Source organism: Clarias gariepinus, chromosome 6 (genome assembly GCF_024256425.1).
Source record: "Clarias gariepinus isolate MV-2021 ecotype Netherlands chromosome 6, CGAR_prim_01v2, whole genome shotgun sequence".
NCBI lineage: Eukaryota > Metazoa > Chordata > Actinopteri > Siluriformes > Clariidae > Clarias > Clarias gariepinus.
Window position 1 is genome coordinate 30,338,421 of NC_071105.1, and position 27,881 is coordinate 30,366,301.

At 38.2% G+C, this 27,881-nt stretch overlaps 2 protein-coding genes across 2 annotated transcripts in view; both read left to right on the forward strand.

Moving 5' to 3' along the window:
* The first annotated feature begins 7 nt into the window (after window positions 1-7).
* On the forward strand, window positions 8-22,180 carry nomo (nodal modulator). The gene is made up of 31 exons (XM_053499288.1): window positions 8-172; window positions 1,314-1,403; window positions 2,202-2,247; window positions 2,472-2,572; window positions 2,674-2,780; window positions 2,953-3,025; window positions 3,863-4,015; window positions 4,319-4,453; window positions 4,566-4,655; window positions 4,959-5,064; window positions 6,614-6,764; window positions 6,986-7,163; window positions 7,850-7,991; window positions 9,012-9,143; window positions 11,732-11,868; window positions 12,187-12,274; window positions 12,360-12,423; window positions 12,862-12,957; window positions 13,044-13,247; window positions 14,270-14,352; window positions 14,607-14,766; window positions 16,913-17,039; window positions 18,163-18,276; window positions 18,679-18,806; window positions 19,488-19,629; window positions 20,149-20,232; window positions 20,329-20,439; window positions 20,538-20,639; window positions 20,739-20,858; window positions 20,957-21,049; window positions 21,429-22,180. The coding sequence occupies exons 1-31, from the start codon at window positions 32-34 to the stop codon at window positions 21,558-21,560; spliced, it is 3,630 nt and encodes a 1,209-aa protein (XP_053355263.1). The 5' UTR covers window positions 8-31; the 3' UTR covers window positions 21,561-22,180.
* Window positions 22,181-23,847: 1,667 nt separating this feature from the next.
* Window positions 23,848-27,881, forward strand: part of LOC128526433 (protein unc-80 homolog) — a 50,325-nt gene continuing 46,291 nt past the window's right edge. The window contains exons 1-5 of the mRNA XM_053498263.1: window positions 23,848-24,036; window positions 24,415-24,463; window positions 26,742-26,898; window positions 27,176-27,468; window positions 27,727-27,850. Of these exons, the coding sequence (XP_053354238.1) occupies window positions 23,945-24,036; window positions 24,415-24,463; window positions 26,742-26,898; window positions 27,176-27,468; window positions 27,727-27,850 (715 nt within the window). The 5' untranslated portion in view covers window positions 23,848-23,944. The remainder of the gene's footprint in view (window positions 24,037-24,414; window positions 24,464-26,741; window positions 26,899-27,175; window positions 27,469-27,726; window positions 27,851-27,881) is intronic.

Sequence of the window (27,881 nt, forward strand, 5' to 3'; positions counted from 1 at the left end):
CCGCCTGTCTACTCCACACAGGAACCGAATCATGGCGAGGCTTAAGATGTTGAGATTAGTATTTATATTCATCTCTGTGTATGTAGCGGTTGTGAACGGCGCCGACGATATTTTAGTTGGCTGCGGAGGGTTTGTCAAGTCAGATGTGGACATCGATTATTCCCTTGTCGAGGTGAGACTGAGATTTGGTGTTATAGAGAGAGAGAGAGAGAGACGGAGCTGTTGGGACAGTCGCTTAGCTCCACGGCGGGATGCGTTTCCGGGCGCAGGTGTTTGGTTTATCGGATTTTTAACCCATAGTGTCACACGAGTTGCACAGTGAACTAGGACTAAGTGCAGTAGTGAGATCTTCTAGCCGAACACACATCAAAAGAACCGAGTTTAGTTCTATTTTTTAAAATAACGTCAATTGTTACAGCGAGTAACGATGTAACTTCCAGACTCCACGACACAGAGGGTCCTGTGATGACCTTGTATCATGTGACGTTATATGAGTCCATCAGAGGTCGGCAAAGTACACACACACACACACACACACACACATCCTGTGGGAGAGTAAAAGTAAAGAGTTCCTCCCGCAAGTCTTACTCAAGTAAAAGTCTTCCATTAACTTGTGTGAAAATACAGCGGAACCTCGGCCTGTGGATTTAAATTGTTCTCTCAAGGGCGAAAATCCGTATTGCGATATGAAATTTTCCATAAGAAATAATGTAAATGCAGATAATCTGTTCCAGCCACCCAAAAATGTTAACAACATTACAAGTAAAGTGCAGGAAAAATCACTTCGCTGGTAATAGCATGCCGAAGACGATGTTGGTCTTGGGGTTGACGATGCCGAAAAAATCCTTCATGTGCTGGTGGAAATTTCTTGTAAAATTGCAACACTTAAGCCGAAAATTTGTCTGGAATGGCATTTATAATTACTTACCTTCGGGTTTACTTAAGTATTAAAAGTCCCGGGGTCAAGTAAGTTCACTGTAGCCTTTTTCATAGTCAGAAATATTTGTCTCTCCCTGCAAATACTGCACACCGATGTGGTTAGGCAATGCAGCACCATGCAGAAATGAGGTTGAGTAAAAGTACAGCTGTACGTCTGAGCAGAGTAAAAGCATCCTGTAATAAAACTACTCAAGGAAAAATACAGATACATGGAATGTGTACTGAAGTACATGTACTCGGTTACCTCACACTTCTGGATTCCATTGTGAACTGGAAACAAATTTCTTGGACATCCAGATACTGTAGACGTAGAAAGTCAATGTTTTATAAAGTCTGTGAGTTTTTATTAATTGATTTATTTTCTTGTTCTCCAGATAAGGCTGTACACTAAGCAAGGCTCCCTGAAGTATCAAACAGACTGTGCTCCTATCAATGGCTATTTCATGATCCCACTCTACGACAAGGTATGCCTGCACTATCCCTTACTTTTGTAGATTGTAAGCATGCAGAAGTTTATAGTAACATTCAAGGGCCCGTTTTAATGTTCTTGATCTGGCAACCTTTATAACTTACAGATTGTAAAGATGCTTTAAATTTTCCACGGTTTATGGAAAACCATATCTAGAGAAGGGTAATATAATAGCAAATCGGAACTAAATCGGGGATGAGCTAAAGGAATAAAAGCACATGTGAGAGTAATGGCCAGGTATCCACAATCATTTGGCTTTACATAGTGTATGTTATACAACTGTTGTGACTAACTACAGTCATCAAGTGCTGAACTTATCACAAGAAACCCTGACAGGTTTTTTTTTTTCCCCAAAAAAAATGTAAACCAACATTCTGAAACCAGGTAAAAAAAATTGTAATGGCGCACTATAATTTAGTACTATTGTCAATCCACGTTAATGATGGTACCCTGAGGTAGGAGGTCATCAGTCTATCATGTCATTTTGCACTTTTGCAAGATGCAAACTGTGTCATCATACTTTCCTTGTTAAAGAGAACAAGTTTTTTCTTATCCACCCTTTCATGAAAGACTATAAATATACAGGCTTTTTCTGATTGTGCTGTCATTAACTTGTCAAACTGGCAAACGGTACATGTATTGACTTTAATTACAGCACTCCAGGATCTGATGACATACTCGTGTGACCCAGAGAGAATTTTATGCCCACAACTGGCTTGTAATAGCTTATGATGATTGTCTATTGAAGCGCTATAAATAAAACTATTTTAATAGTTATTGTTTTTTCTTACAGGGTGATTTTGTCCTTAAAATAGAACCACCGCTGGGATGGAGCTTTGGTAAGGGATGATTTGCCATCAAAATCTCTGAACTCTTACTGTCATGATACTGATGCTGTTCTCCCTGCTCAGTGTACCCTACATTATAATAATCATGAGCACTGTATAGTGTGTGATCACGTACTGTGTTGCATGTTTTAAAACCATGTCCAATACAGGGTTGTTTCTGATTAAATAATTTTACCATTGACACTCTGCCTCCTTTGCACTGTGCTTGATTCTAGAGCCGACCACTGTGGATATCCATGTGGATGGCCTTACTGACATATGCACCAAAGAGCAGGACATTAATTTCTTCTTTACTGGATTCTCCGTCTTAGGAACAGTGAGAAAACTATATAGATTTTTTGCTGTAGTTTCTTTTTTATGATTAAGGTGTGGGTTGTTGTTGTTTTTTTCAGTTTAAGAGTTCTGACTTTTCTTCAGGTTCTGAGTAAAGGTCATCTGCAAGGCCCATCAGGAGTGGAAGTCAGCCTGAAGAATGCAGGAGAGGATCAAATACTTCAGATGGTGCTAACTCAGGCTGAAGGACAGTACGTTATTATCTTTCAGCTTATAAAAAACATATATTAAAAAATGTTGTTTTTTTTAAAAAAAGAAAGGCAGTTGGAAAGAATGGAATTCATAAACCTTTATGGAAATATTATGACTCTGCAAACGTACTCAGTATGTTCATCCATAATCATCAAACCTGTTTTTTCTCAGCTACACTTTCTCTAAAGTGCTTCCTGGAAATTATGAAATTACAGCATCTCATCCATCGTGGACCCTGGAACAGGTAAACCGTCTCAATTTACTGATGTATCGCTCTAGCTTAGCTATTAGTTTGTGCTAATAAGCAGGCATCATCCTAAAATATTACAAACCAAGATAAGGCAGTGTCTTAAGGTTTTTCTATGTTATTTCCATGCAAAGTGATTTAACTTGTGTTTATTACAAACGAAATATATACTCACGCAGTCAGTTTTAGGTGGGTTGCACCTTGGCGTTCTATATAAAAGGAACGGATGCAAAATCGTGGGTCGTCGTCCTTGTTGTTGCACTTTTAAACTGCGAGCAGAGGTAGTGACACGGGCAAGACGAGTTTGCTGTGAAAGTGAAAGCTCACATCATAGAACTAGGGTCTAATTTTTTGAGACGTGTGTGCGACATGTTATCTGGAGGTTTAAAAAAAACAGTGAATGATTATCGTACCATTATACACGTACATCTGGTATAGAATAGAACAGAAAAATCAGCGAAGTTGACCAATCTATGATTGGTTTGGTCACCTGATTACTTGGAGCGATTCCTAGAGCATGAAGCCAAGACTTGAAGGCAGTTGAGTATGTTTTGCTGTTCAATAAGAACAGCAGTGAATTGCAGAGACTGTGAGCTCCAAGCGGAGCGCTGCATTCGGTCAATGATATGAATGTACATGGATAGCACCCCAACACTCAGTTCACCTGACCTTGTTGTTTTGAAAGCACTGTATTGCAGAAGTACACTGTATTTCTGACACACATGATACACATAACACTACACGTCGAAATGCTAAGCGCTGCATGAAAAAAAAAATTGTGTATAAAGACAAGAGTTTGTTTAACATTCTAATTGGTTTGTATTATCCCTACAGACCACAACCTCTGTAGTTGTATCAAATGCCAATGCCCAGGCTGCAGCTCCACTAGTAGTTAAAGGCTATGATGTCTCTGGTGAAGTGCAAAGCGATGGTGAACCCATGAAGGAAGTTACATTTCTTCTCTACTCTGCCACTGTGATGCAAGAGGTGAGATTTCATTTGGTCATAACCTCATTTCCTGTTTTGATTGTAAGGCATGAAACCCAATAGTGCATGCTGATAAATCAAGGTAGTGGTGTGGTGTGATCCAATGTGGTTATATAATATTTTCATATTTAACTGTAACGTTCAGTCTGATGTTTTCAACATCTATGTTTTAAATGTCCGCATGAACAGGTAAGTGGATGTTAAATTATATCAGGGTTAAGGTGTTAGACCCTAGCTTTTTCTTTGTGCTAATAATACAGCCCTGTTTTGCTCAGTGTGCTGTTTTTTCTTTTTCTTCTGCAGATCAGTGGCTGTAGCTCCACTCCCGTAGATGGTGCCTTGCCAGACGATTTGTCCCTTGTGTACCTGTGTAGTGCACAGTCACGTGAGGATGGTACCTTCTCCTTTCCATGCTTGCCTAGTGGCGAGTACACAGTGGTACGATGATTAAATTTTTTTTTTTTTTTGCTTTTTTTTTGGCAAATCATAAGTCAAATGTTGTAAAAGAAGCATCACAATAATTGTTCAATATATCGGTTTAAAATCCCAGGTGCCGTACTACAGAGGTGAACGGATCACTTTTGATGTCGCTCCATCCCGGCTTGATTTTAGAGTTGAACACGACACTTTGAAGCTGGAGGTAAGGCGAAGGCTTATCACTTATTCTAACAGTTTTAGCAAGGTTTAAACTTGTACACTTAAAAAGAATATCTGTACATATGACTGATTAATATAATGCTTTGAGGTACTTGCTTTCTGTAGCAGCATTTCAATAAATATGACACTAAGTAGTAAGAGATGTGTATGTTAAAACAAAATTAACATCGATCAATTTTAGTAACAATAATGTAAATGAATCGCGATGTTTCCATCAGTGTTAGTCCTGGTTGTAAGTAATGCTGTCACTCAAATCATCTTTTCTTTCCTTTTTCTTTTTTTATAGCCAATTTTCCAGGTGATGGGTTTTTCAGTCATGGGCAGAGTTTTGAACAGCCCTGATGGTGAGGGAGTGACGGGTGCAGTGGTCACCCTCAACAACCAGATTAAAGGTAATTATACTCATTTCATGTAGGGGAATGGTGGCTCAGGTGGCTCTCGATTGTTGGATCTGTGGATCTGGGTTCGAGCTCCGCTGTCGATGGTTGCCACACCCCATAGAACCCTGCCACTATATGCAGTGCCGGTCCCAGGTCCGGATAAAATAAATAAATAAATAAAATGGGAGGGTTGCGTCAGGACGAGCTAGTCTGTGCCAAAGTTGTTTGTGGATCAGTATAGTCATTTTATATAAAAGAAGTCACATTTTAACCTAATTGTTAACTATTCTTATGTAGCGTTGTGTAACCGACCTCTTTTATATCCTCAGAAAAGCTCTTAGATCCTTTTATTCGTTATATTCACCTTACGTTCTTCATGTTCTACCTCTAGCAAATATTTTGGCTAATCCATGGCATCTAATACAAATGACTTGCCACCCATGGTTTTTGGATATCTATACTAATAACCCCTTAGTAAATCCAGGAGTGTTAGGGTTTGACATTTTCATTGTATGATAACCTAGTCTTAAAATGTATTGCTATTTCTCTTTATTATGTTATTAATTAATATTTTACACAGACCACTGCTGGAAAGTAAAGAAATTTGTATAAGTGTTTCTTTGAATATCCCACTGTCTTAAAAAACATAAAATTCAATAATTGTTCTTTTGGTTTTAGAAATCTCTTACACTGTCATGGTTGACGTTTTTTTTGCTGAAAAGCTAAAAAGTATTACAGGACAAAAAGATGACGTGTAGTCAAAAAATAAATTGGATTGTCCGCATGCAAAATAGTTGTCTCGGGTTAGTTTGGTAATGTTCTTTTGTGTGTTATGCATGTGTTTTGCTTTTGCATAAAGTCTGAGCATGCTTGTCGTGTCTTGTTTTCCAATTGGACCAAAAATTAGTAGACTCGGAGTCAGAGGAGCAAAGTGCTTTGGCACAGGTACCAAACCGATCCTAATAATTAATGTGCTCAGAAGACCTTGCCAAATGTTTTAAATAAGTTTTATAGGGCTGCATATAAAATTCGGAATGAAAAGGGGTGCCTAGTCCTAAATTGGAAAAACAGGAATTTTGGGAAAACCATCGGTTGGATTCCTTAGAAAAGTGATGTCGAGCCATTTCTGATGGGAATGTGGGATTGGGCCGTGGTACACAGATTCGACCTACATTAATCACCAGACAGGACCCATACTAATTATTAAAATTATTATTATTTTTTTATTATTGTTATTACTGTGTAATTACTATGATTATTATTATTATTATTATTAATAATAATAATAAATGGGTAAGCAAGAAAATCATTGTGAAATGGAATGCCACACAATAATCATTTAATCATAAATAGCCTGTTTTTATAGTAGATGGTAGTCAGAAATGCATAAAATTAAATCTGAATAAGAGATGACTGTGGCAACCCTAATTAAGACACTTTTACCTGAAACTAATGCATCGTAACTTTGTTAACATTGATGTGTACAGTATGCTTTCTCCAGCAGTAGTACATGTGATCTGAAGAAAACTCCTAACACTATGTCTTTCGTTGTTGTCTACAGTGCTAACTAAGGAGGACGGGTCATTCCGTTTAGAGAATATGACCACCGGCACCTACACCATCACCACTCAAAAGGAGCTCATGTTTTTCGAGCAAATCACAGTGAAGATTGCACCAAGCACCCCTCAGCTGCCCGACATTATCACAGCAGGGTGAGGCCTTGTTGGGTTGATTTTCATGCAATATTGATTAATTGGGTTGTGTTGGTTCAAACTTATCATTTCCCAGGAATATTATTGATGTCATAATCAGCCCCTATAAACAGGATCTGTACAGAGATTGTAAATTCTGCAAATGTTGGTTTAATCATTTTGTATTTGAGTATACTGTATGCCATGAGGCTATAAATGTGCTTATTGTTTATTATCCTCAGATTCAGCATGTGTGGTCAAATCTCCATTACCCATCTTCCAGAGGGTATTAAACAACTAGGGCACTATAAAGTCATGCTTACAGGCCAAGGACGTGACCAGGCTGTGATTCGCACAATTGAGAGCAACCATCAGGGAGTGTTCTGCTTCCAAGCCAAGCCAGGAGACTACAGTATACAGGTATTCTAGCTTTCACAGCTAGGCATTAAAGTTTCCAACTCTATTTTATTACATCTAGAAGCTGCTCTACCATTTTCCATAAAAACAGGGGGCTAAAATTAAAAACTGAAAAGTACAAGGGGTGTTCAAGTCAAACCGGGACTTGTGTCCCATGAATAATTGCGTGAAGCTGATTGCCGTTTACAGAAGCCTTCAAGCACAGTACGCTGATGAGACTCTTTACCAGAGTAAAACATTTAAACGGTGCAAGTGTTTTAAAGGCTGTAAGTCTGTGAATGATCATCACCAGGAGGATTCAGCGAGTAGAACACCTGATCCTGAAACTCGACGGAGAACTTTGACAACACTAACTTGCAGGCAGGACGCATCTGCTCCAAGCCATTTCTGCATGTTTGGGAGGATAAAGGGTTTCCTGGGAGGCCAGCGTTTCAGACGTCAAGCAGGCATTTTATTTGTGGCTTTGGTGTACTGCGAAAACTTTCTACCTTGATGGCATTCAAGTGCTAGTGAAACCCTGGGATAAGTGCATTAGTGTAGCAGGGGATTATATAAAGATAAAAGCAGTTATTACTCTCATAACCTTGTACTGGTATTCTGCTCAATTAAATGTCTCAGTTTGACTGGAGCACCACTCATTATTATGTATTCTCTTGCTAATTTAGTTTCTCGTTATGTTTCCTATATAGGTGACTTTACCAGAGGCTGAGGTCAAGGCTGGACTCGCCTTACAGCCTCAGTCTCTCAGTATTTCCCTGGTTGACCGCCCAGTTAAGGACCTGCTTTTCACCCAATTCATAGCTACTGTTTCTGGCACTGTCTCATGTTTAGGTAAAGCCTGTATTTTTATTTGTTAAATAATAATAATAATAATAAGAGCTTTGGAAAACTCACTATAAGACGTTTTACTGCAAGCGGCATGCAAGAAAGTCATGTTATGTTATGTTCTGTTCCTTACGCTTCCTATTATTCTAATATAGCATGGTACTGTGTGTATACTTACATCTTCTTAAGTTAAACAAGGTCAGGTAAGTTAGCTGCTAGCCATTAAATATTCAGGATATCTTAGTGAATTAATGCTATTACAAATATTTTATCTCTTATGTCGGTGGCCTAAAATGTGGCTGGAAATCCTTGATAAGGTCTTTGGTTTGATGGCAAAGTTCAATTCCTCAAATCAGATGTGTGGGAGCAGTTCATTTAAAGCTAGACACTGAAACAGCGTGTTTGGAAAAGAAGTGAGAGAAGGAAAATCAAGCATGCCCGAATTTCAGTCCATTAACAGCCATGTTTTGGAGACCTCTAAGATTTATGCAGACTCCTGAAAAAAATCAGTATATTATGTGACCATCTCTTAAGAAACTAAAGTTTGTGCAACATGTTTGATAAATGCTGTACTTTGTCTTTTCTTTTCCGTATTCTTCTCTTCCAGTCTCTCTGGTACATGTTAAAAATATTTATTTTCCATTGTTTATGCGTTTACATGTTTGCAATTTAAAATCATCATAAATGAGGAGAAATTGAAAACTTTGCTGTACTGAAAATGTACCCGACCATGACATCAAAACCGAGTGCACTTTGTTACTAATAGGGACGCTTTTGATAAAAGTGATCTGTACATTTTTCCAAATTTAATAATGCCAATCAAAGCCTCAAAATCAAAGCTTGTGGTCAGCTGACCCGAACAGTATCAGTAGTGTGGTCATTAGAATGTGCCAAAGAACTATTCAGTCACATAAAGCAGCCACGTGGGCATGCAGAGGAACTGAGGAACAAAGACATTAATGAGAAGCAGTGGATTGGTATTTGAACTTTAATTGTATTCCCCCACCCCTTTGATGGATCCTCCAGCTGCATGTGGAGACTTGATGGTGACACTCCAGCCCATAAGCAGAGTGGGTGAGCGGCAGAACATCCAGCTTTCCAGCAGTAGTGAAGTACTTAGCTTCTCCTTCAGTAAAGTCCTGCCTGGAAAATACAAAGGTAAGACGAAACAACAGAAAACTCTAACTATCGTCATGTCAGCATCAGCATTAAAATCTGTTGCCAGATTGACTTCTGTTTTGCCAGCGGTCATGTGTGTATTGTGGTGTTTTGAACGCGTGTTTGGTGCAGGTCTAAAGTTATGGTATAAACATTCACAGAGGACACATTGCGGCCAAGCGTATGTTTACGGTGCTTTAAGTACAAAACCAGATCTCACAGTTTAGACAGTTTTTAAAAAAATATTTATAAGAACAGGAAGTGGTGTAGCGGTTTGCATAAATCATTTCATCAGCACGAACAATGTTGCATGAAGTGTAAGAAAACGTATCGGATTATAACAGCCAGATCAGTACAAGCTGCATGGGGTAAGTAACATGGTTGAATACTGAGCTCCATCATTCACTTAATAAAGTTAATCCTACTGTACAGGATAAGTATAGGGTCACTCTCAAATCCCCCTAATTCGAGAAATGAAGTGCTTTTGTTTCAATACATTTAAAATAAAAAAATGATGCTACCATATCATTCACAGTAAATTTATTTAAGACATTTTAGACATTAAATGTCTATTTAAAATAAAGCTTTCTTATACAGTAAGGTTCTTAGTATTTGCGCAGTGGAACAATTTTTGTAATATTGCTTTCATAGACCGGTGCATTAAATTTGAAAGGCAGCAACACCAATGTGATTAAAGAGTAGACTTTTGGCTTTAGTTCAAGAAATTTAGCAAAATGTTTAAAAAAAAAAAAAAAAGTAAATGTTTGGAAATTTCTGCCATTTTTTAAATAAAGCCCCACCATTTTCACAGGCTTAAAAGTAATTGTATTAATACAGTTATTTTAAATACTTTAAGGTAAAATCTGTGTTACAATTTTACCGTTTTCTTATTATGCCACCACATTGGAGCTGAGATTTAAGAAATCAAGGTCTTTACTTTTTCAGCTTTATTTTGCAGGGTTAATTATGAATGTTATAAACTGGAACCAGCCTACGGATGATCACCAATCCAAAGTCTGTATGTCGAAGCTAATGAACCCTCCCTGGAAAACAGAAGATTAAAATTAGCACTTGAATATACAATCAAACTGAGAACAAATAAGGAAAATCCAGCAGTCTTCACAAATTAACATTCAACAATCTATGAAAAGAAGCTAAACTATATCTGCCCACTTGGTTTACGTATAAAACACATTTAAAGTATCTGAAAACTGACTTGAACATCTTGGAACAGACAGATTTTTGCAGAATTGCTCCATGGAATCTCAAAAAGCCTCATATCTGTTTGGACCTAGGAAAAAAAACCAGAAGTCTAAAACTCATCCAAACGAATTTCGCCAGCAATTTCTGGACATAAGAGGAAAATTATCACAGCATACCCCAGTATACACGGATGGATCAAAATCAGCAAGTGGCAGCAGCAGCCTTTGCAACAAATCTACTGGAGCAGGGTTTACGCACCCCAGACCAAAGTTCAATTTTTACTGCAGAGGCAAATGCTCCGCTTATGGCTTTGAAATTCATCATGAAAAGATCACCTAATAATAACGGACTTAAGATCATGTTTTTAAGCATTAGAAAATATAAAAACAGATCGCCTAGCAATCGTGGAAATCCTAACCAAGTTATCATTTTTAGAAGCCGATAATTTTAACATAGTTCTCTGTTGGATATCTGGGCACTCAGGAATCCCTGGAAATTAGAAATCTGACAAAACTGCCAAAGAAGCATTACCAAAAAAAAAAAAAACAGTCAAATGCTTTATACCCTTCACAGATTTAAAACCACTTTTCTATGAATACATCAAAAATAAGTGACAGTCAGAATGGGACAAATGCTTATATAATTATTATTATAATAATTATTATTATTATAAAAAATATATAAATTAAGGTAAATCGTCTGTTCATTAAGTTTTTCTAGATTGTAGTATTTCACAAGTATATACTTACCTCCTCCAAGTTTGTTCTTGACTTGATGTTAGTTTTTTCTTCACCGAAGACAGAATTATGTGATCATCCACTTTAGTTGTAGGGATTAAATTTATAGGTTGCTACAACAGATTTCCTTCAGTTTGGCTGTCGGATTTCCGTCAGGAAGATTTCAGTGAGGCCGTGTATTGTAGTGAAGGTCCAAAGGGGGATTTTTGACTTCATGTTGAGACTTCGCATAAATGTCTACCAAATACAAGTTACTTAACTAGATTAACCTCCAGACTTTTTAATATCTTTAATTTGTTGTAAAATGGTAATTATCCCGGCCCACCAGGTGATTTAACCTGCTGATCAGTCTGTCTTATTACAGCTGGTAAATACAACTTTTATTATTAACGCTTTGTATTAAAGCAGAAAGTGTAACTTAAAGACCGTGATTTCTTAAATTTCAGGTCCCATGTGTTGGCATAATAAGTCAACGTTGTGAAAATTGGGGAAAATTTGGGGGAACTGTCCGAATACTTAAGGACCTGGCTTGGAGTTTCACTTTCCTCTCAGACACAACTAATCCACCTAACTGTGGGACACACTCTTAGTTGCATTGTATAAAAGCTTATGCAGGTTTAACATCTAACATAAAACTTTGTCTTTCAGTGTCCATTGCACATGAGGAGTGGTGCTGGAAGCACAAGTCAGTCGAAGTAGAGGTGCTAGACTTTGACGTTGAGGGAGTGGAGTTCAGGCAGACGGGCTACATGCTGCGCTGCTCGCTGTCCCATGCCATCACACTGGTAAGACTCACTGTTTGTTTTGTTTTTTATTGTTTATATTTTCCATTATTATAAATCATTAATTTGCTGATTGGCATTAACATTTTAACACCATTTTCATCATTCCTAGGCCTTTAATGTGCAAGCATGTTTCAGGAAATAAAAAAATACCCTGTAGACAATTGAGGATCCAGTAAAGTTAAGCTTTTAAATGGGTAAAAAGGGAGATCAATAGGATTGTCTTATGAAAAACAGAACAGATATGGTTGTACAAGCTTTCTGCCCACAAGCACCATTATGTGATGAATATTATTAATAGTATTTATTTTGTTTTTTTAGGAATTCTTCCAAGATGGAAGCACACCTGAGAACGTTGGTGTCTACAATCTCTCGAAGGGTGTCAATCGCTTCTGCCTGTCGAAACCAGGTCTCTGTGATCTTTCATTTTTCAGCTGTATAAAATGAGTTCTCTTTTTATGTAACTGCTGACATCATTGCATTGCTACTCGTAGGTGTGTACAAGGTGACCCCACGTTCCTGCCATCAGTTTGAACAGGATTATTACACTTACAGCACGTACGTACATGCTAGAACCGGTTGGAATACATTGACGATTTAACTTTTCTTACCGAACAGGCTGTTTTCGTTTTGTTCTATGAGTTTCATTTAAACATGACTCATGTGCAGAATAATTTATCACTGTTGATATTAAATGAAAAAAGTGTTTGCTAGCAACAAATTTAGTGTTCTATGGAAAGCTCCATAAACTGAATATTGACTTAATGAAACAAATGTTCATCAAATACGATTCTCACTATAACTAAATGATTGGTGGCTATTTAAAGATTATAAGCTTAATCAGGGAACAATAATTTATTTAACAAAAAAAAATGCAGAATGCAGCAAACCATGGCGGAAATCTTGCTTTTAAAATGTAAAAGTTCAAATATTTCTGTGTACACTTAATTTTGTATCATCAGTCTTGATCTCTATTGCTGTGAACTCGCTTTATAGATCGGCCCCCAGTACCTTAACCCTGACTGCTGTCAGGCATCATATGACTGGACTTATCACCACAGACAAAATGCTGGACGTTACAGTAACTATAAAGTGAGTGAGGGATCAAAAATATGATTTCTCATTTAAAAAGGGATAGGAGCACATTAACACCAAACACACTTCTGATCCACTCTCAGGTCATCCATCGAGAGTGAGCCTGCTCTCGTCCTGGGACCGCTGCGCTCAGCTGAAGAGCAACGCTATGAACAGCAGTTATTGGAAATCGCTGCTCGCAAAAAAGAACGGGAAGAGCGTGGAGGAGAGGACATGAGGCCACCTGTGATTGAGAAACCAGAGGAGCTCCGTGAGCCGTTCCACTATGAGTTCTCCTACTGGGCACGGTAAGAACTTTATTCATAATGTGGGGTTCTACTCGGTTATGACAAAAAACAAACTGAATCAGTTTTGCGTTGAGGGGGAACTTATAATAACCTGTTCTATCAGCATTGCACATCTTGCCGTGTCAATTCTTTCCTATTCCTCCTTGCAAAAGTGCTCAAAATCTGTCAGACTGGAAGAGCATCTACTGTAGACAGCCCTCTTACACAGGTCTACTGTACACCGGTCACCTTACAGATATTTAATTAGATTCAAGTCTGGGATCTGGTTAGGTTATTCCAATACTTTAACCTTCTTGTGGTGAAAACATTGTTTCGCCAACTTGCTAAAATGTTCTTCTTTATCTTTAGCATTCTTGCAGATGCTTGATTTAGTCCCAGTCTGGGCTGGTATTTAGAACTGTTCATAATTCCCTCCACCTTGACTAAAACCCCAGTGTCAGCTAAAAAAAAGAAAGAAAAAAAAACTGTCCAAAAAGAATGATGCTGCCACCACCAGGCTTTACTGTGGGTTTTGCTTTTTCCTCTGCTCACCTTGCAGTCAGGCTTCCAGAGGGTAGAGCTGAGGTGATGTCCGTCTTCCACCCCGTCTCATTCTTTTGAGTGAGACACCTTTATAGGCAGTACCCTGCCTCACTCACAAACCAGAAACAGGGTGCCAATAAGATTTATTGACCCACAAGTTAACATGAAACAAATGTACAAATGTTCTTATCATTCAGAATTTTTCCATATTTTTTTCCGTCATCTTGGCAAGATGCCACCCAGGGTGGCTCCCCATGTTGCCCGAGTCTAATTCTGAACCTGATGTAAACAGTCTGTAAACTGAAACAGTCGGCTTTCAACAATTTGTATGTGGCACACCAAAATACACAGAACCTTGATGCACAATTTAAGCGAAAGTAATGCAAAATGAATGAACGTTTGTGTTACTAGTATCAGTTTCCTTAACTTCCCGACTAAGCAGATATCCTTTTAGAATCCCATGCATCTGGTGCAGTGACTTCTGGCAATCTGTCTTTTAGAGCTGGAGAGAAGATCACAGTAACACCATCATCTAAAGAACTGCTTTTTTACCCACCTGAAGTGGAAGCTACAATCACAGGAGGTTAGTTTCCAAGCACTACATTGGTAAAGATTTGCTTTACAATATTACTTAAATTAACATGCCTGGTATTTTAAACCCATATTTAAAAGCTTGTTAAGGGTGATTATAAACTGAAAAGAGAACATCCCTAGTGCTCGATTCCCATGAATATTGTTACTATTTATAATAATTACATTTATTTAGTGCTTTTCAAATTTGTTCACAGATGTATTGCTATTATAATGTTCACTCCTACCTTTTGATTGTTTTGACAGAGAGCTGTCCGGGTCAGATGGTAGAGATTATGGGACGAGCAGGTCTCTTCTTGCAGGGACAGGTGATGCCGGAACTGGAGGGTGTGGAGATAACTATTAGGAAGTCTGGAGCAACAGAGCCTCTCATCACTGTTCTCACCGACATAAGTGGATCCTACAGGTAGTAACATTTGCTTAATTATTAATACAATTCTGTTCACGAATTAAATCTAGCACAATTAACCCAGAAGAATTTGAATTTTTATGTTTTTTAATAAATAAATATTAGAGTTACACAAAATCCTGCATAACATTTTTGAGTTGTAGGTGTTAAGGCAAAAAACAAGGGAGACAAATATATTTGTGCTTTCCATTTAATACTTCAGAACAAAAAAGGTGTAGTTTGAATTACAGTGTAACCTTTGATTACGAGCATATTTTGTTCCGGAAGTGGAACAAAAACACTTGTAAACCAAAACACTTGTTCTAAAACACTTGTAAACCAAATCGAATTTTCACATAAGAAATAATAGAAACTCCAATTATTCGTTCCACAGCCCAAATAATAAATACATAAAAATAATTTACACAAAATATAAAGTAAAAATAAAGCTGATTAACATGCACTTAAAAGCCTTGAGCAGAGAGAGAAAATGGATCTCTAACCTCTCTAATGAGACTTTTGCTTTACACGAGCGCTGTACACACACTCACACTCACACACACTCACACTCACACACTCACATACAGACACAAAATATGTGATACGCACACATGTGGTCACAGTGGTATAGTAAACAGTATACGTGTGCACGGATGTTGATTATACCAGTAAGGGACGAGCACTAAGACCCAGCAGGGGAGACGTTAGTTCCCGCAGCGCAAGAGAGAGAAAAACCGGTGGCTCAGTTTTGATCACGTGACACCTGGTGTCAAAACAAGAAGCGCATGCGTGATACACGATACTCTGTACTCCTAAACCAAGACTTGTTCATTTTCCAAGTCAGAATTTATAAAAAAAAAAAATCTTTGCTCGTCAGGTGGAACACTCGCAAACCGCGTTACTCACAATCCGCAGTTTCACTGTATATATAAAGTCCATCTGTAAAAGGTAAAACCTTTACACAATATATTGTTATGCTGTGTAGTCTGCGTAGACTATTCTGTAATCTATTGTTATGGGCTGACGAGATCTATATCAATTCTTGGCCCCCTCTTTTGAGCTCACAGCATACTGCCCACCCCTATTTTGTTAGGGGAAATCCTAGAAGAGAATAACCACCAAGGATGGAGCGGCAGAGCCTTGCTCAAGCCATGTCCCCCTTACATAGAGCTAATATTGAGCATTTTGCAAATGCCACATCCACAAACATTTTACTCATTAATTTTATGTACATCAATGCTTGTACCCAGTGGTTCTTCTTGAGCCAGGCTTTGGGGAAGAAAGGTCTGTTTGCAGCAAGGCATGGACTTTGATCCTGTTTACCAGTATGCAATATGCCGCATTTGGGGGGCAACGTGTGGCATGTCAGGGATCCAAATCAATACCCGCACTTTCAATGTATTCTATCTGGGAGTGCCCAAATTGCTGGGAGTGCCAGCATGGGAATTGTCAACCTGTGAGCAGGGAGAGAGACACATAAAAAGAGGTGGAGAAGGCAAAGCACATGACCAGGGAGTTAATGGGTGGCCACTCTTGCTGTAGGTCAGCAAGCGGAAATGATCATGTCCAGGGGTGCAGCCCATCTGTTGGTCAGACAAGGTGACCTGTAGCAGTTGGGCAGCAAGCTGGACCTAACCTGACATGAGTGACAGCTGATGAGTCCCTCACTGCAATTTGGGTCTGCCCCATGCGTTGTCTAGACGATCAGTTGCTTGCCTGTAGCCCTATCTCTGTGATCATGACGTGGTGCGTGGGTTCAGCAGTAAGTGGTCCCCTGCTGGAGCACTCTCACACTAGGTCAAGCTCTGGAGCACCTGATGGTCATCCACACGCTTCGAGCTGGGCCTGGAAACATTATTCATGCTACGTAGGTGGAGGAACGCTTGCTGTTGGGTCTAGTGGATGTTATTTAATGTGCTGTGCAAAGAGTTAGGACTGGTGCATGTTCTTTCAGCACCAGTGTGACAGTTGGGAGTGAGAAGCAGGATTGGGACGACCTCAACAGGGTTTTTATTAACTTCTCCTTTTATTTAATTGATTAAATTTAAGTTTGGTAAACACAAACATTTATGCACAACTTTTACACAAGGATTGATAAATGAGGCCTACTGTAGGTTTAAGCATGACTAATTAGGCTAATTACATTTCATTTTTCTTTTCCCAGTGTCGGACCTCTGCACAGTGACTTGCAGTATGATATCAGTGCTAGTAAAGAGGGCTTTGTATTGACCCCAGTGGAAGGCAAATCAGAAGATTTTAAAGCCTTTGCACTGGCAGGTGTCACTTTTGAGGTAATATGTGTGTGTGTGTGTGTGTGTGTGTGTGTGTGTGTGAATAAACTAATATTAACATGTATTTTTAAAATCATGTTTGCTTTTTACTTTCTATAATGTCACGGTTTCCAATAATCACTCAAATTGTTATTATTTTTTTCTGCTTCCCCTTATGAATCAGTTTATCCATTTGAGTTCTTTGGCGTACACTTAGTTGCTAAACATAAGTGAAACATTGGTAATGTGCGTGCATAACATATGTGTAGGTGAAAATGCATTGATTTTATTTCTGTCAATCATAAATCGCAAGTCCAATCCATGGTGGCCCCATCTTGAAATGTATGTGACTAAAAGGATCTGCTGTTAACACTATGGTGCCGGATACTACAGCATACCCCTAGTCCATGACTAAATGGCACAGAGCTGTTTTGGCCGTACATGGTTTCACATGCCCTACATAGTATTAGGCAAGTGGTTTTAATGGTATGGCTGATCGCTGTTTTTGAAAATAAAGAGAGATAGCTGTGGGCCTTGTACTTCATTATACAACAGTTTTATTATACAACATAACAGTTCCTTTTGTTCATCTGGTACAAATAGTTCAAAAGTAATATCTTATAGAATTTTGTATTTTTTTTTGTATCCCTTCATTGAAAAAAAAATAGGACTGGGGATCAGCATCAGTAAGTCTTTAAAAAGATACAAGCCTGAAATTTTGAACATTACTTATATTACTTATATTTCTTAGCATTAATTCCTAAAAACTATAAAGCAGACCTGAGATGGTTAGTCAGGAGCCAGACATTGGTTTCATGTGGACTTATTTATACATCCATCCAAACATGCTTACATCCATACTTAAAAAAATCTTTATTAAAATATTCTGTACTGTGTAGTGCTGAATACGGTAACTCTTTATTCATCGGTTAGTAAAATTTAAACAAACCTTCTGCCATATTTCAGTATTTCATATTTTACCTTGTGTGTGAAAATTGAAGAGATCTGAGCACAGTGAATACTGTTATTGGTAGAATAGTAGCCATCACAGTCATAAATACCAGAGTCTGTAGAAAGACTAACGTTTGGAGGACTGATTGGTAATACAGAATGATTGTTGCTGCTCTGCATTTTTCTTAAACAGATTAAGGCAGAGGATGGCCTACCTCTTTCTGGAGTGCTTCTCTCTCTCAGTGGTGGAAACTTCCGTTCTAATCTGCTCACTCAGGACACAGGACGCCTGACCTTCAACAACCTGGTAAGCAACAACTAACATAAAAATTAATGCGTGGTGTGACTACTGACCTGTTTAAAAAAATAATAAGTCATAGATTACTGTTGAGGTGTGTATACAGTTTTTGCACCCGTCCGTGTATTTGTTTTTAATATCCTCTGGTCCTGCGTCTGACATTATTACTTCCAAGCAGCCTTCAGTATAATACAGCCTTAGTTACTACGCCATGCCGTAATCAGCCTTCAAATTCGCCCCCGAAGCATGCGGTCCCAGAATTGAGACACAGATGGTCTTCTAATGCAGTGCTTTTAGCAAGCCATCCTACTGAACAAATTTGTATCATTATTGCGGAGGTGTCTATCGCAGTATATATATTGTTGTTGTTTTATCCTCCAGGCCTAACTGAAACCAAAACCTTCTCCACAGAGTCCTGGTCAGTACTACTTCAAACCCATGATGAAAGAGTTTCGCTTTGAGCCCTCCGCTCAGATGATCACAGTAGAAGAAGGCCAGAGCCTCCGTATCCCCATCACTGGCTTTAAAACTGCATACAGGTACATCAAGTGAATGTGGGGGTTTATAGTAGGGTCCAAAATACTGGCATCACATTGAGAATTTATTATTATTGTTGTTGTTTTGTTTTGTTTTTTTTAGTTTTTACAGTCCAAAGACATGTAGGTTAGGCTAATTGGCGTTCCCAAATTGCAGATAGTGTGTGTAAAGCGGTATAGAAGTGTGAGTGAGTAAGTGAGAGCTTTAGATAAAGGCACACATACTAGTTTTACAGTTTCCCTTCAACAGGCTGATCAAATGATTCAGCATGACAGAGTGAGGTACACGTCATGGTTTGCCCAAGTTGGAGTGGACCTTGTCACAGAACAGGTTTTGAGAATTTCACTGAATACCATTGGGAGGAGCTGTAATGCAGACTTTAGGCCAGGCTTTCTTGACCAACATCAGTGCCTAACCTCACTAATACTCTTGGGGCATGTTCCAATAGCCATGCTTCAAAATGACGTGGAAAGGCGTCCTAGAAATGTGGATATTATTGTAATAGCAAAAATATATGCATTTTTACTATTGTTCTCAGACTTTTGGACCTCAAAATATAACTTTTAAAGCCAACAATTATTATAGTGTTTATACAAATGTATGTTTTATTGGAAGTAAATAATGGTCACTGTACTAATAATTGCCCATGTTTTGGTATTGTTTTGACTGCTTTTTTTCTGTAGCTGCTATGGCACTGTACAGTCTCTGAGCGGCGATGCTGAGCAGGGTGTGGCTGTAGAGGCAGTGGGTCAGGGTGAGTGCAGCATGTACAGTGAGGACACCGTAACCGATGAAGCAGGCCGGTTCCGACTTCGAGGACTGCTGGTAAGACTTCCTGTCAGCTATGTAAATATGACTGAATATAAGAGTCATATAAGTATCTTGTGATCGGTGTACCTTTTATATTAATACGAAATAATAATAAATAAAAAAAATTGAACATTCACACACACATTAACACACTATGGGCAATTTGGGAACACTAATGTGTTAACAGTGTTAACCCATAACCGCCCTATTCACTTCTAGTTTATCATAATTGCAAATGACGGAATGAGACCACAATACATATCGCCAGACCAAACAATATGTGACCCTGTTTGTAAAAGCCCAGCTGAAGTTTTTTTTTGTGTGTGATTTTACTTTTCTGCATAAAATCATATGTAGAATTTACATAAAGCTGGGTTTTTACAGAGTCACATATTTTGTCATTTTTGTACCATGATGTGTCAATTTTTTAATACCTGTACCCATCCCCATTTACTGTACACTACAAATCGGCACAATATAATGTTGGCTTTATAGCTATTAATATAAAGGTGTTGTGGTATTGTTTTCCCCCAGCCTGGGTGCACTTATACTATTCAGCTGAGTGGAGAAGGCAATGATCACATTGAGAGGGCACTGCCCCAGCACAAATCCATCGAGGTAAAAGGAAAAAAAATTTAAAATGCAGCTATTATGAATATTTTTATTGTCTTTCTTTTTTTTTTCCCCTAAACATCAAATGTATTCATTTTGTAGGTGGGTGGCAGTGACATCGACGGCGTCAATATCATCGCCTTCAGACAAATTAATCAGTTTGACCTGAGTGGCAATATTATAACTTCAGCTGAACATCTTCCAACTCTCTTGGTAAGAATATCCCTACGAAGAGAATTTTGAAAGCCATTTCTTCATTTTGGAATCAGTAATGCACTTCTGTTTTTTTTTTTGTTTGTTTTTTTTTGCAGGTGAAGCTCTACAAGAGCGACAACCTTGACAGTCCTTTCCAAAGTGTGCCGCTGGGCCAGTCGCTTTTTTTCCACTTCTCCCCTCTCCCACGAGATGGAGAGGTAAACTTGTTTTAACCCTCCCAGCCCACTTATGACTGCTTATGCTTTATGGTTAATATTGATTATTGCATGCTAATCATATTTGTTTTCTCACTGCAGAGTTATGTTTTAATGTTGGACACCACGCTTCCTCGCTCCCAGTACGACTTTAAACTTCCTCAGGTCTCCTTCACATCCTCCGGATACCATAAACATGTGACGCTCACCTTTAACCCCACTGTATGTACACAAAAAGCGATCTATGGGTATAAAGCTGTGATTTTATTTAGATTTTTACATAATTGTTAAATATTTCTGTTTATATGTATTCTACACAGAGAAAGCTTCCAGATCAAGAGGTTGCTCAGGGATCGTACATAGCACTGCCTCTAACTTTGCTGCTCTTACTGGTTGTGTATAATCATGAAAGGGTAATTATTCATTTTTATTTTCTTATAAAATAGTTTGCATTAAAGTGAGATAAAAATAATAGATTGGTCAGAGCAGATTGTAGGAAAAAAGGTGTTTTGAGGGGGTAGGTAAGAAGGAAGGACCACAGAGTGTACCTCAGCTTGTATATTGGGTTAAATTGGATATCTTTGACATTGTGAATCTAAAGCAATTAAAAAAAAATCCTTACTGTTATCAAGCAAAGTTATACATTCAATGACGAGGATAGAAGCTTGGTAAAACTTGAGTTTGAGATTTTACTGGGGCACAGCGGATCAATACTGGAACGCGTGCCCTAATAAAAGTGGTCTAGAGACAACCATGACTTGATGGAGTAATGTTTTCCACCCTGGTCTACAGGTGATCCCGCTCTTCCTGCAGCTGCTGAGCCGCATTCAAGGTGTCCGCAGCCTGACGCAGAATAGCAATGATGGACAGGCAGTTGAGGATGCAAAGCGCCAGTCCAAACGACCCAAGACACGACGCACATAAGACACTTGTGCCATGCCCACCACTCATTATTTCTGGCCAAATCATATGATAGTCTCTGGATTATTGAAAAAAAAAAACTGCAAAGGCCAATGGGATTCAGAGCGTTTACATTCATCTTTGAATATTTTTCTTTGCATGGGCTGTGTTCACAGTATCCTCATCAGTGGACTGATATGCACTGATAACTGTCTGGTCGCTGGTATATGTGACTGGGGCTCAGAGAACTTTTGTGAATATGGGTCCTTTGTGAACGGTGGCTGTGAAATGATGCCTGTGTTTTTATATGTTGTAGAGTCTATGGAAGAACACTGACCCAACAATTTAATAATTATTATGATTATGGTTTATAAATTGTGTATTTATTAACAAGTTGAATTACTGAAATCAGGTTGCCCAAAGTTTCTCTTACTAAATTCTTTTTTTTTTACATTTAGATCACGGATTATAAACTTCTAGTGTTGATTTACAATTTTCCATCACAACAAATGATTTAAATTAGTTTGAGTGTTGTTTAACTTTATTAAATGGTTTTCAGAATGTTTTTGAACATAAAAATAAACATACTAGGTTTGAAACAAAATATGTGAACTAAAGATTTATTAAACATGCTGGACCTCAAATATTTTTGTCCTAAAAGTATTTATTGAGACTCTAGATCATTTTGAATTTGATAATCCTAAAGATGCCCAAAGTGTTATGACTTTCTGTTGTGTGTAAGGTGGTTGCATTAATGATCCTTTTGAAAATATTTAAAAAATAGCAATTTAAGGGTAGAACACATTCCCACTGAAACTCTTGTAAAATAAGATTCTGTTTCAAAACTGCTGGCTAGCAGTCAACCCTTAGATCAGGCAATCTAAAATGCCCCAGACCTTCTCACCTGACATTATTGCCTAACCTCACTAAATAGCCTAATGAGCAATTTCTTACAGCCATGCTCGAAAATTTAGCAGAAGGCCTTCTCACACCAGTGGACATAAGACCAACAAAGGTGATGAAGCAGTCTCAGGAAATGTGAAAAGAATAGAAACTGCAATGCATCTAAATAAATTAGGTAACTAGCATAACTAATACCAGATCACGTACTAGAAAAACACAAAAAGCAGAAAATTTCAGCAATTCAAAAGTGAAACTCCTATATAGATTCATTACGCACAGACATATATTTCTAGTTTTAATTTTAATTATGATGATTATGGCTGACAGTCAGTGGTGGTTTGGAGAGCCATGTCATCTGCAAAAGGAGCCTCGTTCAAATACTGAGCGCTGTACATGTTCATTCTTTTCAGTAGGCCAAGATTTGTGTTAATTTTATTATTATTATTGGTCTTAAGTAAGATTAAAATTTTCTGAGATACTGAATTTTGGGTTTTCTTTACCTATAAGCCATAATCATCAAAATGAAAAGAAATATAAACTTGAAAAATATCAGTCTGTGTGTAATGAATCAATATAATATAAGTTTTTATTTTTCTATTTAATTACTGACATAAATAAAAAAATGATATTTAAATTTATTGAGATGCACCTGTATATTAGGTCTGGTTCCTTGGGCAAGGACACACTTCAATTAACTTCCTTGAAATGCACTGTCAGGGCTTTACCGCAGTTGCTGATTGTTTGATAATGTTATTGTCTTTTCTTGATTGTGGTCAGGATAGTCCATCCTGGACAGGGTGCGAATCATCGTAGGGCAGCACACACAAACACACACACATACGCAAATACTCATTCACACATGACAGGAAATTTGGGAACGCCGTCTTTGGACTGTGGGAGGAATCTGAAATACCTGGAGAAAACCTACCAAGTTATATTTTACAGGGTGGACTTACTTAAGTCCCTGTTTGTTAAGCCACAGGTTGGAATAGATGAGAGAGGATAATTGGAAGGCTGATGACTGTTATTCTTACATTAACAGACAATTTTCAAATGGTGTATTGCAGCCTGTCAATACACCATAATATGTACTGTATATTACAGGTGAGTAAACTAAGGATATAACTATAAGAATAGCAACCCAAAAACAAGGTGTTTATTTATTTATTTATTTATTCATTTAAACACAACATTTTTTTTTTTGGTTGTACGTAGGTAATTGACTGAATATTTTTTTACATCCTAGCCTAGAAGAATCCAGATGTGGACTGTTTAGTGTCCTCAGGCCGGATGTTGGCTGCCGGTTTCCGTCCATTTCCTCTGCTGTGTCTTTAAACGGTGACTCGGTGATTAACTGGATGTCGCTGCCCCTGAAACACGACGGCGTGCACGAGCCATTAGAACATTTCTATTCTGCCCATTTTCTTGTCATACTGAGACGATATAATCTTCCATGCTCCTGTTCAGGACACATTTGAGCTGACCGTGTGTGAGTCTCGGTGAAAATGGTGAAGAGGAAGAGCTTGGATGACAGCGAGCAGGAGAGCTGCGGAGGAATACCGTTCCCCATCCAGACCTTCCTGTGGAGACAGACCAGGTCGGACATTCAGCCGTATTTTCTCTTCGCTCCGCTTGTCAACCGCATTAAAATACATACAACATAATTATAATTAAAGGCTAGAACTAATAATCTGTGCTCGGTTTTGAGTTAGATTTCTCTTTTTCCTCATCATTTCTTTCACTCATTATTCATTTCCATATTTATTGTATTTTGCTCTTCCAGTGCGTGTCATCTCAGGCCAGTGTGTTTAACTGTGTATGTTTAATAAGAGGTGATGTGTATATGTGGTGTATACGTGCAGGCTTGTTTTCGCGTCAGACTATTCGCTTACTGTAATATACTATATTTAAAAAATATAAACTATTTTTTCTATTAAACTAAGATGTATTTATTTATTATTTGTATTGTTTTCAGCGCGTTTTTGCGGCCGAAGTTGGGGAAGCAGTATGAAGCATCCTGCGTGGTGAGTGATGGGTCGTTCACGAACGATTCGTTCTTTTTAAACGAATCTTTAACATGACTCAGATGAACGAGTCGTCTCAGGGAGTGATTCGTTCATTTTCAATTGGGCGCGCGCGTTCTCTTGTCACGTGACTCCCATAGGCGCTATGCGATTTAAAAGACTATAAAAGGTATAAGAGGTAAACTGCTCATTCTGTTCTTTATAATATGTCTTCAGGTTCATTGTAATATTTTAATGACTGGAACTATAGCCAACATTTGTGTATGTAGACGTATTGGGGGTATTTTTTATTGAAAACACAGCATTTTATTTTATTTCTGATCAAAAGAACGAAATGACTCAATAAAAGAGTCGTTCATTTTGATTAACCAGATTCAAAGAACCGAGTCACTAAAATGATTCGAACTTCCCTTCACTATGATCTGCATGATCCCCCCCTACCCCCATCCTCCCTAATCACTTACTACACCTGCGCCTTCTGCCGCGCGTCACGTGACCTGCTATCCTACTTTATTATACCAGAAGTCTAGTATGTGATTGTTTGCCTTCCTACCCAGAAATGGATTGAATATGAAAGAAGTGTTCCTTACACACTATATAAACAAAAAATATTTAAATTCAGTGTTTCTGTGTTTCAATCAGGCCCCCAGTAAAGGATAATCATAGTGCATCAGCATACCAAGATATCTTGGATAATGCTGTACTTCTACCTTTTTTTGGCAACAGTTAACAAACCCTTTTCCCTTGTGCAAAATGCGAGGTCTATAAAGACATGGTTTGGTGTGCACATGAGACTCTGACCTCAACCCCATTGAGCACCTTTGGGATGAACTGGAATGCAGATTGCAAGCAAGGCTTTCTCATCCAACATCAGTGCCTGACCTCATACATGCTCTACAGAATGTATGGGCACAAACTCCCACAGAAAAACACATTGGAGTGTGAACAGCCCTCCGAGAAGATTGGAAGCTGTTATAGCTACAAAAGGGAAACCAGTATTGAAGGTATAGGTATTTGGATACAATGTCATTGACCAAATACTTTAGTCATATAGTGTACATTAAGTATTATTATATATAGTATATTGTAAGTCATGGATTGTATAAGCCTGTGGACCATAACATATTGTATAACAGTGGATATAAGAAGTCAACACATCCCTGATAAAATAGCAGGTTTTTGTCATATACATTTGTGATGCAATTTAAACCTTTTTTTCAGGCCTTTAATATGAAATAGCAACCAAAAACCATTTTAAGCAAAACCAGAAATGATTTTAGGGAGAAAAGAAAACGGAGAAAAAGTCTATGAATAGCCTGGTTGCATAAGTGTTCACACCTCCTAACTAATATGTGTTAAATCACATTTTGCATGTCATACTGTGCTTAGAGTTTTTTTTTTTTTGGCAAGAGCCTACCTATTTAGCGCATCTTAATTTGACAGTGTTGTTTCACTCTTTCTTGCAAACTGAAAGGGCGCCTCATGTGTGTACATGTCCTGTCCGAGCCACTACATGGGTTTGGGGAAAGATTTAGATTATAAACTCCAACTGTGCTATTTCACAATATTTATCTTCTTCATCTGAAGCTTTTTCTTCCTAGTTGACTTGGATCTGTGCTTTAAATCATTATCATGCCAGTAGATGAGATTATTCTTCTTTTATCTTTTAAAATTATTTTTTCAGCACTGTTCAAGGTTTCCTCTGGCTTAGTCACACTATGTTTTCAACATGCCTAAGAAACATGAAACAGCAGTAGTGCAGCAGCACTTTGTCAGAGGTAAAGAGTAAAGAGGTAAAGAGTAAGGCAAGGTAAGGCTAGGTTTTACTTTTAAGGCTTTAGGTTTTAAGGCATTGACAAGTCTAGGACAGAATGTGTACTTTGCAGTGAGAGGCTGGATTACCATAGCATAAAATCTAGCAAAAATAATGGACATCAGCAACCCACATAAAAAACTTCATTTGTAATTAAAACTAGTAAGGAATAATTAGTGCATTTTATATAATTATGGCTTCTGTGCTGTATTAACTTAAAATTTTACCCAGATGATATTCTGTTCAGAAATAAATGAAATTATGATTTTGAACACATTGAAATCCTGTCCACCTCACCAAACACACTAAACAGGATGTCCAGGGATAAATGTTATTACTGTAGAATCAGGCACGATATTATGTATCAATAAAATAATTATTGCTAAGTAGTAACAGAAGACATGTTTATATAAGACACTTCACCAGCTGCTTTATATTCGCATGACTTTTTTGTTTCTTTTGTAGTCGTTTGAGCGGGTGCTGGTGGAGAACAAGCTCCATGGGCTTTCTCCAGCTCTCACCGAGGCCATCCAGAGCATCATGCGCTGGGAGCTGGTGCAGGCTGCCCTCCCTCATGTCCTCCACTGCACTGCCATACTCCTCTCTAATCGCAACAAACTAGGTAAAACCCAAAACCTAACAACTTTACTATGACACAGCAATTCCCAATCAGTGTGCAGAATTGAATTCATGTTTGTTATGCACAGTTTTATAAATCTTTTGGATTTTCATGTTTATTATCTTTTGATAAATTTAGATATTGTTTTATATTGATAGGAGTAAAGATGATTAGGATACTGAAATAAAGCTGCAGTTTGGCATTCTTCATTTGTGTTTGTTTGTCTTTTGTGAGCCATTACCTGAAGCTGCATTTTAACTTTTAGCACTATCTCGACCAGGGCACCAAGATAAACTTGGTGTAGCCGAGACCAAGCTGCTTCACACTCTCCACTGGATGCTGCTGGAGGCAGCTCAGGAGTGCCACCAGGACCAGGGGCATGGATGGTCTGGAGGAGGCAGCAGTGGCAGCAGCAGTGCCTTCTTCCAGCCATTGAGTAACCAAAGCCATCTGGAACGCAATGGCAGTACTCCAGAAGAGAACGAGTATGCCCGAGCCAAACTTTACCACAAAAACATGGCCACTGTAGAGCTGTTCGTTTTTCTCTTCGCTCCTCTTGTCAACCGCATTAAGGTCAGTTCTTTGCATATTTATTTTGTATACATTGTCATTGATTATAGTCTTAATTCTGTATACTCTTCATGTCTGGAGTTCCCATCTCCAGATTTGCCAGTCCAGCAGAATTTGTTAAGCTGATTTAGGTCTCCTTAAACAAGAATATAACCAAATAGTATTACGCAGTGGTGGTGTATGATGTGTATAGATATTTTAATATGCAACATCTTTAAACCTTTTTATTTAAATCTCATTTAAACACTTTATATTGTACAGGAATCTGATCTTACATTTCGACTGGCTAGTGGACTTGTCATTTGGCAGCCAATGTGGGAGCATCGTCAGCCTGATGTGCCTGCTTTCTCTGCCCTCATCAAGCCCATGCGCAATATTGTTACTGGTAAGTTTTTAGGTAAAATTAAATCTTCTGT